Source organism: Sardina pilchardus, chromosome 4, assembly GCF_963854185.1.
Source record: "Sardina pilchardus chromosome 4, fSarPil1.1, whole genome shotgun sequence".
Classification (NCBI taxonomy): Eukaryota; Metazoa; Chordata; class Actinopteri; order Clupeiformes; family Clupeidae; genus Sardina; species Sardina pilchardus.
The window spans coordinates 14547568-14562509 of record NC_084997.1 but is presented as its reverse complement, the minus strand read 5'-3'; the positions used below and the strand labels follow the sequence as shown (position 1 = coordinate 14562509).

Below are 14942 nucleotides of genomic sequence, written 5' to 3'. Positions count from 1 at the left end.
GGGCTATTAACTTCATTCCTTTCTCTTCACCTAATCTGAGCAACATTGTCGCCATGCTAACAACAGAGCGGGGATAGCATTAGCGCCGCTGGCACTCACGTACAGTACCAGTAGATCAGATTAGTTATGCCGTGGATCTCATCTAAACATCATCCTCAGATGGGAATGACCTTCAAATGGGCTTTTGTATGGGTGCGTAGTACATGCGAAATCTATGAATATGATATCTATGGCATATGAAATCTACCCGCCGCTTTCATATTTGACCAGCATTGGCTGATGCTAATTTCCATCCTTGAGAAGCAGTGATGTCAGGGTTTGTTGAAATAAGACGGCTTCATCACCTGTGAGTGGAGTATTTTTCTTCTTTTTCTAAGACTTCTGAGTGGAGTGCAGACAGGAAATGAGTGGGACGGAGACGGAGAGTGGGTTCAAGAAACTCAAAGCTGGATCCCCGTGGGCACTGGGCCCGTGTGGGGTTTGGGGCACGGAGGCTCCTCCCCGCCCCCCTGATTGTTTCTTTTCCACTCGTAGAACTGGGTGAGAGATTAACGCGGTGCCCTGTGCTGTACGCTCCCACATGGCAGGCTTGAGGCTTCCCCTGCTGCATGTAATGGCCACCAGATGGGGAGCCTTTGGCTGGCTGCTGGAGTTTTTTTGCTGTTTGGATGTGTGAAGAGCCTTCAGTGGCCGATACAGACTTTTATTTAATGCAGTCCTATCACTGTATGATCAAAAAGCTACAATTCCCCCGTGCATTTTTACGAGGTGCCCTTTACAAGTCAATCGTGCCATAATACAAAAATGGCGTTGATTTCAACTTTGCCCCCAACTTTGCCCGCCCACCCTTTGTGTGTGTGGATGCTGTTCACAGTTCTGCACATGGTAGCAATTTGTTTGAGCATTTCGTCTTTTGGTGACCCAGTCAAACGGTGCCACTGCTTCTTAAGAGCGAGTTAGTTTCGCAGTGTCTCGCCGGGTCTCTGGATTGAGTTGTTTCTCTATGCCACTGGAATTCCCTTCACCGCCACCACCACCCGCCACCACCCACCGGTCTCACCGTTTGTGTGTGTGTGTGTGTGTGTGTGTGTGTGTGAGCACACGCCTGTTTTCTTCACCGGTGAGTTCGAGCGGCGGAAAGCGTGTCTCTCCAGAGAAAGGGCCGCGCTGAGAGCGAAGGCGTGAGCCGGCACCCAACAGAAGTCCCTTCTGTTTTCCTAGCCGTCTGCATGAACTCCGATCTAGTGCCTCTGAGACTTGAAGTGTAAAGTGTGTGTGTGCGTGTGTGTGCGCGTGTGTGTGTGTGTGTGTGTGTGTGTGCGTGCGCGCCCGCCTGCGCCTGTGTGTGTTTTGGGACTCCCATTTTCTTGTGTTGGGGCTGGAACGCCAATTAAAAGTGTTAATAAAAGGCATGTGGAAAAGCCCAGCTGGGCCGGCCGGCGGGGGAAAATAACATTAGTCTGAGGCCCTCCCCAGAACCTGTCTCACCGTGGACCCGCACCTCATAAGAGAAGCACCAGAGACTGAGCACACACAGCCATAGCAGAGAGGATATGTAGGTCACCGCTTTCTCATTCTTTCTCTCTCTCTCTCTCTCTCTCTCTCTCTTTCTCTCTCATGCTCGCCCTCTCTAAACCACATGAAGACTCTCTTTTTGAGTCATTCTGCGATTCTAAATATCTGCCAGAAGTCATCGTTGTTGTTCAGTGTAGCAGGATGTGCACGTACACATTGTGGGTATCTTTTCGAACAGAGAAGGCGTCCCACTGCGACCCCTCACAGATGAAACGATACGCACCTGATCGGTTCAGCTTTCAAAGAAGGCGTGTTTACAAATGAGATGTTCTCATGAGCAACAGGCATCCTTTCATGAGATCTGAGTCAGATCTCACTTTATGGTGTTAGTTGGTTTGTTTGTTTGTTTGTTTTCAAAGCTATAGAATGCATGGTGGGTAAAGTGGTTGCAAACTCATTGGTAATAACAGGAAACCGTAATATAGAGCAGATAGAGTTCCTCGTAGTGAATGTGAGGAAAATATCTGTGGTGGACAAACTGAGATGGCCAATCTTGGTGTAAGCGGTCACAGCCGACGCAGATGCTGCTGAGGTGTTTGTTTGTCTTGGTGATTTCTTTTGCTGTGGCTTTGTCCATCTGCGAAGACATGCAGGCAAAAGTTGAAGTTTCAGTGTCTGAAACAACGACAACGGAAAAAAAAACATACTACATTGCCAATCAAAACCTCACTTGGATTTCTATTTCTCTTTCGGTACGGACCATTTCTTCTGAGTAACTCGCTTTGCTTCCTCACCACTGACCATTCCAGGCACCTTCGAAAAAAAAACTTTTTCCATTAAACTACACTCCTCTCTTTTTTTCCCACCCAACGGGGCTCTTTCTCCTGAAGGCCGCACCTAACACCAAACATCACCGTCGGCGGGCTGAAACTAACCCTTTACTGGCAAAACCAATCACACCTGCTCTAATCCCCTGAACCACGGGACGCTTGGGAAAGGTGGCCGTAGAGGCGCTTCCATTCACTTTATAGTCCCATCATGGCCTGCTTCTCTCCTCTGGACGTTTAAGTCTTGTGTGTGTGTGTGTGTGTGTGCGTGTGTGTGTGTTTGTTTGTGTTGTCTCTCAAACCCCAGCCTGTTGTGATGTGTGTAACCCCCCCTTGTGTTGTGCTCTCATGCCGAGAAGTCCGCTGAAGACGAAGCAGGCACGGCTTTGACTCGTCTGGATTGTGTAAGCTTCATCCTTTGTTTTTTGTTTGTTTGTTTGTTTGTTTTTCTTTCAACAAAACAATCAAGATTTTCTCTCTAAACACCTTTATCTCCACTTCTTTTTTGTCATTGTCTTGTCCCTCTATCAACCTTGGTCCACACTGTGGGGTTTACCCACGGCGCACAGTCAGGCAAGCAGCGCAGGTTGTAAGGGGCCTCATGCCATCCGTGAGGGGAAACTGTAAGCCCGCGTATGTGCGTAACCCGAATGTAGGTTACTGTGTTATGTGGCGTGTGTAAAAGTCTTAGGTACGTGTGACTTGTCCGAGCGCGGTGATCTATTTTGACAAGTTCAAGTGCTCTCTCGAGGACGCGGCCTCGCCATCTCCAGGAAGAGCGGCCGGCGTTTGTTGGGCTCTGCGTCTCGGCGCGCGGTTGCACATTCAGCAGTGGGCTGTGAGGCAACTCTGTAGAGCCAGTGCCAGAATGTGGCCCCAGGATGGGGGGGGGGGGTGGGGAGGGGTGGGGAGGGGAGGGCTATGGAATACTCAGAAAGGAAAGTGCTGATTGGTTGATGTGGGGGGATTTGGGAGGTATGCCAGAGTGAATATTGGGATGGGGGGGGGGGGGGGGGGGTGGTAGAGGGACAGGGGGGAGGGGGCGGGGGTCGTGTTGTAGTCGGGGACTGAGGTCGGGGCGAGCAGCATGCGCTGGAGCGTGTGCGCCTGTGTGTCCCAGCGCCGATCGTCCTACGAGGTGACCCCGTATCACAGCGCTGTCATGTGTAGGTGGGAGTTGAGATCCAAGTGTGAATGGCCGTGCAATGTAACTCTAACTATGACGTCTCTCCGCCACCCCACCCCACCCCCCCAACCCCAACCCCAACCACACCCCTCTACTCCACCCTCCCCAGGTACTGGAAGAGATCTCCTGCTACCCAGAAAATGGCGATGCCAAGGAGCTGAGAAGGATCCTTACTCAGCCACATTTTATGGTGAGTGTGTGTGAGTGTGTGACTACGCTGAGAGTGAGACCCTGAGCACTATCTATAACTGTCTGATAGCCATCTGGTGAGAGTGAGACAAACAGTATCTATAGCTATCTGATAATCATCTAGTGTGGGTGTTTTTATAGGCATTTGAACTATCTATCTTTTTCCATCGTGTGGTCTGTTGCCGAGTTTCTTTGCAAACTTCAACTGCAAGATGAGAAGCATTCAGAGACAGACACACAGTCTAGGGAGAGGGAGAGAGAGAGAGAGAGAGAGAGAGAGACAGAGAGAGAGAGAGAGACAGACAGAGAGAGAGAGAGAAAGAAAGAAAGAGAGAAAGAGAGAGAGAGACGCCAGTCTGTCAGTGGAGGCTGCAGCTCTATTTAAATAGGTCCCATGGGGGCCTGTGGGCGCTACCTGGAGACAAATTTGACTCTGGCTTCCGTCGAGATCAACTCTCAGGGGGAACAACAGCCGAGAGAGAGAGGAGTGAGGAGGGAAGGAGACATGGATGAGGAGAGATAGACAGGAAGAGAGAGGGTGAGAAAGGAAGCGCTCTGATGACTCTAAAGAAAGAAATGTGTGTGTGCGCACGTGTGTGTGTGTATCTGTGCACTTGTGTGTGTGTATGTGTGTGTGTCTGTGTCTTTGTGTGTGTCTGTGTGTGCGTGTGTGTGCTCACACATCAGTAAAGTGACAAAATTCCCCAGTGATGATGAGTTGAACACCTTGATTAAGCGCCCATGGAAACCTGGGCAAACGTACTGTAGCGTCCTCATTAGTCCAGTTTAGCGCCTGCTACTTTAACACACTCAACACCTTCCCCGAGTGCTCAATCTCATCAGGGCCTGCCTTTGCCTTTGTAATCCTCTCTCTCTCTGATCAATTAGTCTCCTCGCCCTTTAGAAAGACAGCTAGCAGACGCTCCAACCACACAGAGCAGTTAATGGCTAATATGCTCCCGGGGCTTTTGTCTGGACAAAAGGCTGGCTGAGATGGGAGGGATTAATCAACGAGAAGACGACGTGACGAAACACAAAGGAGTGTGAACGACCGGCCGAGGAGCGTGTGTTGTGATGACGAGAGGCCCGTGTTCTTTAATCACCTCCACTGAGGAGTTAGCAGGAAGGAGAAAGCGATTGCGTTAGGCAGCAGGAGAGGAGAGATGTTAAGTAAGGTGTTGTTCTCATCCAACGCAGACACAACGGTGGGAATTGGGAGAGGAAGGAATTGATGTAGTCAACCGTGCGGAAAATAAATCTGTGTGAAATAGAACTAAATAAACACTCAACGTAAAGATATCCACTTGACATCGGAGGAGATATCTCGTACTTCACTGCGAGTTTGAATTTTTTTTTAAATGGCGGTTTCATGGTGCATCCTCCACACATAATCTCTCACGCGGAGATAAAGCGGTATCGCTGTCGGATCCGGATTTATGGCCCGTGCGTCGCCAGATGAAGGAGTGTTGGGAAGAACAGCAGGTTTTGTACTGTGAGCCAATGTGGGAGTCGGGATCATTATTCAGTCTGCGCAGAGAGTAGAGGATCCGTCACGGGCAAAACACAACAAAAACTTCAGAACAGTCGCAGGCAAGGAGAGTGGTCTGAAGTGGCAAAGCAAACAGCTGTCTGATACTTCGGGGGAAGAGTGTGGAACCGTGTAACATCCATGAGACAAACAGAATCTAAACGTGTAGGTGTGTGTGTGTTTATATATATGTGTGTGTGTTTGTGTCTGTGTGCGGGCGTGCATGGTTTAGATGAGCAGGAGAATGGCTGTGGTCATACGCACAAAGGTGACTGTGGAAGGAACAGGGCCAAGGAGGTGACTTCACCTTTTCGAGTTTGTGCAACCTGGACTCATGGAGCCAAAGAGAGCTAACTGGGCCTGATCAACTGGAGAAAGAGGGAGAGGGAGAGAGTGGGCAGTGTGTGTGTGTGTGTGTGTGTGTGTGTGTGTGTGTGTGTGTGTGTGTGTGTGTGTGTGTGTGTGTGTGTGTGTGTGTGTGTGTGTGTGTGTGTGTGTGTGTGTGTGTGTGTGTGTGTGTGTGTGTGTGTGTGTGTGAGGAGGGTGGGTGGGTAACAGGGCGGTGGGTGTGTGTGTGTGTGTGTCTGAGAGGAGGGTGGGAGGGTAACAGGGCAGTGTGTGTGTGTGTGTGTGTGTGTGTGTGTGTGTGTAAGGAGGGTGGGTGGGAGTACAAGAAGGAGGCACCGTCAGGTACTGGCTGCTACATTCTCAGTCTGTCCTTGGCTTGGACGCCATTCTCATTGCCAGAGGAGGACCCACCGGATCTCAAGACTTTCTCTCTCTCTGTGGATCTCTCTCTCTCCCTCTCCCTCTCTCCCTCTCTTTCTCTCTCTCTCTCTCTCTGTCTGTGGACACCTCTTCACCACACATTCACCCACCCATCTGTCAAGCTGGTGAGAAAGAACAGCGTTTGTCTTGTTTTTCCTCTGCTGTTAGTGAAATTATCTACTTTTAGCTGGGTGATCTTTTTGCTGATACTGGATTGGGGGGGTAGGTATGTAGGTGTGTGTGTGTGTGTGTGTGTGTGTGTGTGTGTGTGTGTGTGTGTGTGTGTGTGTGTCTGGGGCTTAATGTGGATGTTGGTGGGAGTTATTTTGGAGCAGAGTGAGCTGTGGTGCAATGAACTTGGAAAGCAAAGAGGAAATATGCAGAGCAGGAGCAGGAAGGGTCTGATGGAACTGGACATGTTTGGAGCCAGTGCTCAAACTCCACCCCTTTAAGATGGGGGCAGGAACGTACGTACGTACGTGTGTGTGTGTGTGTGTGTGTGTGTGTGTGTATGTGTGTGCGTGTGTGTGTAAGTGCTTGGCTTGTGTATCTGCGTAACACATCTGTGCGACTGCTTCCCTGCAGTGTGTGTGTGCGCATCCGTGCATTAAGGGTTGTGCGTATCTTTATGATTTCATCTTTCTATGCATCATTGTGTGTGTGTGTGTGTGTGTGTGTGTGTGTGTGTGATCTGTATTAGAGTGCTGAAAGGTCAGTGATGAGATCAGTCGTGGCTGTGGGACGTGTCCCCTCTTTGATGTCTGTTCTAGCGTAAGTCCCCTCCAGTGCTCTGGATCCCAGCAGCCATTTCCTCTCAGCCTTTGAGCTGTCGCGCAGGCTACCTATGCTCCAAATAAAAGTTATTTACTGTGTGTGTGTGTGTGTGTGTGTGTGTGTGTGTGTGTGTGTATGTCTGTCTGTCTGTCTGTAGATATGCCTGCAATTCTGTGTGAGAGAGAGAAAGAGAGAGAGAAAGAGAGAAAGAGAGAGAGAGAGAGAGAAAGAGAGAGGTTCTGTGTGTGTAAATGTGTGTATGTCCACACGTGTGTATGTGGGGGGTCTGTGTGAATGTGTTCATATGTGTGTGGGTGTGTTGTGCAGGCTAAGGTTTGGGGCCTTCATAGTCCACTTTATGTTTTGTTTTTCTGAAAGCTGAGGTGTGTGTGTGTGTGTGTGTGTGTGTGTGTGTGTGTGTGTGTGTGTGAGGCCCGGCTGACAGGGGATTAGAGAGCAGTGTTGTGCAGTGCAGGCTACCTCATGACCCTCTCATTAGCGCGGCCTGAGCGTCACTCCCCTCTCCACAGGGAACGGACACAGGACCACTGCTCCCACTCTCACACACACACACACACACACACACACTTACACTCTTTCTCCCCATTTCCCTCCCCCTTCTCTCTTTCTCTCCCTCCTTTCCTGCTCTCCTCCTTTCCTATCATAACTTCTTGCTGTCTGTATTTCTCTCTCTCTCTTCTCCCTCTCTCTCTCTCTTCTCCATGTCTGTTTCTCTTTCTCTCTCTTCTCCATGTCTGTATCTCTCTCTCTCCCTCTACTCTGGGCTCTGCTCCTCTCACTCTAGTCTCTCTCTCTCAGTTTCTCGCTTTCTGTCTCTCTCTTTCACTGTCTTTCTCTCTGTCTCTCTCCCTATATCTCTCTTTCTCTCTCCCTTCTCTTGCCATCTCTCTTTCTTTCTCTCTTTCTCTCTCTCTCTCTCACTCCCTCTCTCCCTCCCTGCTTCATCTTGTTTTCCTGCTCTCCTCTGCTCTGCTCTGCTCTGCTGTGCTGTGCTGTCTGAAGTGTGGGTGATGGTGGGGGAAAAGAGTAGGAGCTGTCACTCCGCAGGAGTTCTGAGACCCGAGAGCTCTTGAGAGCGCCGCTGCACTCTTCACCTCAAACACACTCTGATCTGAGCGCCTGTGTGTGTGTGTGTGTGTGTGTGTGTGTGTGTGTGTGTGTGTGTGTAGGAGGAGCAGCAGCATGTTCCCATCTGTGTATGGATGTGTGTGTGGATGTTAAAAGACCATGAGTGTTATCTTTGCCTTGGCCCCACCCTGCTAAGGCGGCAGGTTTGTGGCTTTGTGTTTTGATGTGTTGATCATTTATCATCACACGTTAATTCTAGTTTACTCTTCTGTCAGGCCTCCTACCTTCTCCCTGTGAGCCTGTGTGTGTGTGCTTGCATTCGTGCGTGCGTGTGTGTGTGTGTAAGAGAGAGAGAGAACAAGAGGGTCTCGGGTGGTCCTCTGACCATAGCCCCTCTGAAGCGCTGCTATTGGGGCCAAACCTCACTTCACTTCCTGTGTGGGAATCGCCCAAGTATGAGATTTCTCAAAAACACCACACACACGCTCCGTGCATATGCTTGAGCACATGTCCCTGTTCTTGTGTGTGTGTGTGTGTGTTTATGTTTGTGTTTGCGCGTATGTGTTTGTCTTAAAAGGCTGATGCTTGTACTATGCAGAGCAGTGTGGGTGCAAATGAATAAAGACGTATAAAGCCACTCTTTCCTGTGTTGACGTTCATGAGAAATGGAGTCACCGGTGGTTAGTGTTGGATGGTTTGCATGCCGAGAATTGGTTAGTCATTGTCACTGTAATTCACTGTAACTGTCACTGTAATTCAGAAAAAACTGTTCAGTGGTATAATATTAATAATTTGAAGGTGTAATAATGTGTCATTTTTAATATTTTTTTTAATTCATAAGTATGAAACTTTCTAATTTCTGTCTCCCCCTGCCTCTCTCTCTCCCTCTCTCTTTCTCTCTCCCTCTCTCTCTCGCTCGCTCTCTCCCTCCCTCCTTCTCTCTCTTGCTCTCTCTGTCCCTCTCTCTCTCTCAGGCCCTGCTTCAGACCCATGACGTGGTGGCCCACGAGGTATACAGTGACGAGGCCCTGAGGGTCACTCCTCCCCCCACCTCGCCGTACCTGAACGGAGACTCACCTGAGAGCACTAACGGAGACATGGACCTGGAGAACGTCACGCGCGTGCGCCTCGTCCAGTTTCAGAAGAACACCGACGAGCCCATGGTGAGAACACACGCAAACACATATGCACGCACGTACACTCACACACACACACACACACACATATGCACGCACGCAAGCACACACACTCACACAATCACATATGCATGCACACACATGCACGCACGCATGTACATACATGCACACTCACACAAATACATATACATGCACGCACGCACACACACGCACAAACACACATGCACGCACGCGAACACACGCACACACATGCACACACACACATACACACATACAGTATATATGCTCAAATAACAGGAGCATTTGGTCACGTGCACGGAGCATGAATTCTCAGAAGCAGACAGAACATAAAGAAATGCACACACTGTACACTGTTGACGAGGCACATTTACATGCTCATCTACCAGAATACACACAACACTTCAGCAGGGTGTGAATGCAGTGGCTGCAGTATTAATAAAAGCAGGAAATGACCTGCAGATAAATGTGTGAAAGCTATTGTCTCTTTCACTCTCCCTGTCTCCTTCTCACAACACACACACACACACACACACAACACACACACACACACACACACCCACACACACACACATACACACACCCAGAGACGTGCTGGGGTTTTGACACTGTTGCTGAGGCTCATTTTATTTGGCCACATGATACTCCTCTGTGACCAAACCCATGCCGTAATAATGGTGCTATAGGTGCCTTTTGCAGAATTAGATGATCAGATGTTGCCATGAACACACATGCATGCACACACACATGCATTCCCTGAACACACACACGCATTCCCTGAACACACACACACATAGTGGCCTGGGATTGATCCCTGGGCGTGCGTGCGTGCGTGCGTGCGTGCGTGCGTGCGTGCGTGCGTGCATATGTGTGTATGTTTACATGTATGTGTATATGTCTGTGCCTGCGTGTGTGTCATTCCAACTGTTGTCTCCTCTGTTGCAGGGCATCACGCTTAAGATGAACGACCTCAATCACTGCATTGTGGCAAGAATAATGCATGGAGGCATGATCCACAGACAAGGTAACACATCAACACAAACATACACAAACGTATCAGAACTAAACATGTATGACACGTTGGTAGATATATGTGGGATAATGTTTTGTTCGCCTTAATTATCAGAAAATAAGTCCCGAGATGACGAACAGAACCCCAACGCGCTTATTACACGGCTACTTGCTTAAGCGAAAAAAGAAACTTAACACAATGGGTCTTTAAAAATTGCTACCGTTTTGTGGCTTCTGCTGACGAAAGAGATAGTTAGACACACAAACAGAACTTGACAGTTTCAGGTGTTGCATGGTAACATTGTGCTAGCTGACTTTCACTTTCAATGAAATTTCATCGCAACTAGCAAACAGACCTCAAAGACGTGAATCAAAAGCACAAAACCTGTTGCCATTGACAACAGTCATTATATACTTTGCAGCGGCAATTATGTAGATTTAACAGACCTCCGAACGTTGGGAAGGCCCATTCATGTGAATCAAGAGTTGTGTAATAAATATATAGAAATACTATTATTATATATAAATACTATTGCAGATAGACAGACCACGCATGCATGCATAGCCACATTTACACACAAGCGCTCTCTAAATTAGCTACCAACGTTCTCTTTAGCACAGAGCAACCTCAGCCACTAACTACAACTTCCGCTGTACACCAGCACCACACCCCACTACACGCTGCCACATTCACACACTGACCTCCTGTTAAACCTGCAATCCTGCACTCTCCAGAAGTGCCAGGCCTCAGGCCACCTCTAGAAAGAAACCCCAATGCCCCCCGACTCCACACCGGTCACAACCCCTGCCATCGCCCTCATGCCCATCCTCATTCTGGGGGGTTCGTAGAGGTCAGTGTAGCCCCTCTTGACCACATACACTTTTAAAACAAACAGAGGCGGACATCCCGGTTCCAGAAAGTAAAAGTCCTGCCATATATTCTTACTACCAGTGCACTTAACACAGGTGATATTATATGATCTACCTGGCTGGTGATCAGGATGAGCTGGGTTACTAAATGGTTGGGTCAAATACCTGACAGGTAATCAGGATGAGCTGGGTTGCTAAATGGTTGGGTCAAATACCTGGCTGGTAGTCAGGATGAGCTGGGTTTACTAAAATGTTTGGGTCAAATACCTGACAGAACTTTTACTTTCTGAACCCAGGATGTCTGCCTTTGAAAACAAATGTGTTCACCAATGAATTTCCGTTGTTTTTCACACATATTATGTCCAGATAGGCACAACATTTAGTGTGTTGTTGTTTCCAACATATTCGTGCAGTACTTGTGACTTCCTGAGAAGCCCTACCCAACTCCGCTGCTGTGTAGGGCTTCACTGAACTGATGCACCACTGAGGTCAACATGAATGTGTGAGCACTGGGCCGTTCTCTCCAGAGGTTGTCTTGGCGAGCTGCAGCTGAACTCTTCTGCCGCAACCGGCTCGGTCGCTGTGGGTGTGTTAACAAGCTCTTGACATGACAAGGACAGCGCAACCAAACAAACCCGGCGCAGACCAATGCACTTAACACACACACACACACAGCCACCGCACCACAGTGCAGCGCACTTCTTCTCCTCCTGTCTCCCAGCCTGATACATGCCCCGAGAGAGGGCCACCCAAACCACCAGCACAGCACAGGGCCTACCACAGTCAACCCCCAGGCACGAGGCACGTGTCGAGCAAGGCCCATGGGACACATGGCCTGGGGTGGGAGGGTGTGTGGGTGGCTGGGTGGGGACGGGCCTCAGGGTGGAGCTGAAGAAACTCAGCCCGCCTGTCTGGGGCCCTCATTAGAAGAAGCGCCAGTTTGGACTTAACAAGGCTGTGGTAGTAATGCTGTGGCGTCACACACACACACACACACACACGCACGCACACACACGCACACACACACATACACATAACTGTGTAATTCTCATAACCGTGTCGCTCTCTTTGTACAAACACACACATGCTTGCATGCTGCGTTCACACAGCCTTTCCTCCTCTCTCATGATAATACACACACACACACACACACACACACACACACGCGCACACACACACACAGACCTTTTCAGCTTCACTACTATGGTAGTGGGCACACTGTCACATTCCTACTGTCACTTTCAAACCCTTTCTGAATTTCACCGACAACATGCACATGCTTTTCTCAATACACACACACACACACACACACACACACACACACACACACACACACACACACACACACACACACACACACACACACACACACACACACACACAGATGGATAAGTATGCCAGACACATAACTGTGAACTGAGTCAGGTCCATGTTAGCAGCGCTGATGGGTGATCTTGTCACTCCTATAGCTCAAGGCCCCGCCATCAGGGACAAGACAGAGCACACACACACACACACACACACACACACACACACACACACACACACACACACACACACACAGACACACACACACTCACACTCATACACTCACATTTATATGCACTTCTGTACATTTATCCACACAGACACTCACTCACACATCCACATACATAGAGACAGACACAGTCACACATGCACATTCTCTGTCCCTCACACTCAGACATGCACACCCACACACACGATCACACAATGCACAATCATGGGTACTTCTACATAAATACACACAGATTACTGGTACATAAACCAGATAGGCGGCTAAATGTAGAACTAATTGAGTTTGCCCCCTTGGCCAATAATAGATGGAGAAAGGAAATGATGAGCAAGGCCTTGAATAACCTTCGATCTCTGCTCTGTCCATCTGAGTACACTGGTACACTGTTTTGGCTTTTTTAAACACAGCACTAGAGAAGAAACAAAACCATGTTGTTGAGGTCCGCACTTCTTTGAATAGGAGCCTGGCACACCATTGCCCAGAAGTACAGCTAAAAGAAGCGCTCGCGCAGGACATAGGTGAAACCTCAGCTCATGCATACACAGGAACTGACTCGGCGGCTGCCAGAAGGGCCTTTCTAAGAACATAGCTATTTCCATCTTAAACACACGCCAGCCAACCGATCCAGTGTCGCAACACTTTCAGACCTCAATTCCCTCAAACCTGTATTTCAATTTAAACTTTGCCATGACTGTCATATGGCCTGTTTTTTTTTTTTTTTTTTACGGCCAGAATAGTATTTGTTGTTTTGAGCCTTTAGCTCAAAGAGCAAGAAAGAGCTTTATAAATTAGAATATGCTGGTCATGGTGATGCTACTGGTGGCAGTAGTGATGGCGGTTGCAGTTAGTGTTAGTGCTTGTAATCCTGTTAGTTATTGCTGTTGCAGTGCAGTGCTGTCCTGACCTGTGCATGTGGGAACACTCTCTTGTCGCACAGGAACGTTGCATGTCGGAGACGAGATCCGGGAAATCAACGGCATCAGTGTGGCCAACCAGACGGTGGAGCAGCTGCAGAAGATGCTGGTGAGTGTGGACGGTGCTAATGCCGCTCCTCCCCTCTCCCCTCTTCTTGCTCTTCTCTTCTCCTCCTCTCCCCTCTTCTTTCTCCTCTCCTCTCCTCTCCCCTCTTCTTCCTCCTCTCCTCTCCCCTCTTCACCCTGCTCTTCCTCTCCTCTCTTCCTTCTCTCCTCTCCCCTCTTCTTTCTCCTCTCCTCTCCTCCCCTCTCCCCTCTTCTTTCTCCTCTCCTCTCCCCTCTTCACCCTGCTCTTCCTCTCCTCTCTTCCTTCTCTCCTCTCCCCTCTTCTTTCTCTTCTCCTCTCATGTCCTCTACTCTCCTCTATTCTCCTCTCCCCTCTTATTTCTCTTCTCTCCTCTCCCCTCTTCATCCCGCTCCTCCTCTCCTCTCCTCTCCTCTCCTCTCCCCTCTTCATCCCGCTCCTCCTCTCCTCTCCTCTCCTCTCCTCTCCACTCTTCATCCCGCTCCTCCTCTCCTCTCCTCTCCTCTCCTCTCTTCATCCCGCTCCTCCTCTCCTCTCCTCTCCTCTCCCCTCTTCATCCCGCTCCTCCTCTCCTCTCCTCTCCTCTCCCCTCTTCATCCCGCTCCTCCTCTCCTCTCCTCTCCTCTCCTCTCCCCTCTTCATCCCGCTCCTCCTCTCCTCTCCTCTCCTCTCCTCTCCTCTCCTCTCCTCTCCTCTCCCCTCTTCATCCCGCTCCACCTCTCCTCTCTCCTCTTCCTCTTCTCCCCTCTCCTCTTCCTCATCTCCTCTCACTGCTGTGTTGTTATGCCAACAGAGGGAAATGAGGGGGAGCATCACCTTTAAGATCGTGCCAAGCTACCGTACACAGTCATCGTCCTGTGAGGTAAAAGACTTTTAAACCTGTGTTCTCTTATGTGCACACACACATACATACATACACACATAGTGACACATCAATACACACACACACACATGCACACACACACACACACTGGCTTATACAAATATCCACATGATGTGTTTCTCGTCTTCAGCTGTCACCATATTGTGATGCGGTGAGATTATTCTGTGGGAAATCTGGGAATCTCTCTGTGTGTGTGCATGCCTGTACAGGTGTGGGATTTTGTGAACGTGTGTGTGTGTGTGTGTGTGTTTGTGTGTGTGACACTAACTGCCTGTTTGGTGGCCTGTGTGTGTGAAACGCTTCCTCCTGAGATGCTGTGTCCCTGCCGGGGGGTTTTTGGCTGTGCCGTGGCGCCGCACACCAATTTCACAACCAAGATACCGGAACCGCAGTAACCCACCTCCTCGACCCCGTTCCCCTACGGAACCGACTTAGAGCCCCCCCCCCGTGAACCTGCTCGAGAACCTTCGGCCGCCCTTTACAAAACAGAACGTAGCAGCGCGGAACGCAACAGCTTTTGCGAGTCTTTCAGACGGTTCCGTTTGCTGGGGAGGATGCCACTTAATGGCCCATCACTGAAATGCGTTTCTTAGTGTTTCTTAGTCTAAATAGGGC

General features: G+C 49.4%; 1 protein-coding gene across 7 annotated transcripts in view; it reads left to right on the top strand.

The window, feature by feature from the left end:
- caska (calcium/calmodulin-dependent serine protein kinase a) overlaps positions 1 to 14942 on the top strand; it is a 194653-nt gene that overhangs the window by 160739 nt on the left and 18972 nt on the right. For 5 of the 7 annotated variants that reach the window (XM_062534279.1, XM_062534283.1, XM_062534282.1 and 2 more), the window contains 5 exons: positions 3638 to 3718; positions 8851 to 9039; positions 9976 to 10054; positions 13383 to 13468; positions 14238 to 14306. In XM_062534279.1, coding sequence (XP_062390263.1) covers positions 3638 to 3718; positions 8851 to 9039; positions 9976 to 10054; positions 13383 to 13468; positions 14238 to 14306 — 504 coding nt within the window. Of the gene's footprint in view, positions 1 to 2701; positions 2747 to 3637; positions 3719 to 8850; positions 9040 to 9975; positions 10055 to 13382; positions 13469 to 14237; positions 14307 to 14942 lie in introns of all 7 variants that reach the window. The other 2 variants (XM_062534277.1, XM_062534278.1) reach the window with 1 other exon arrangement.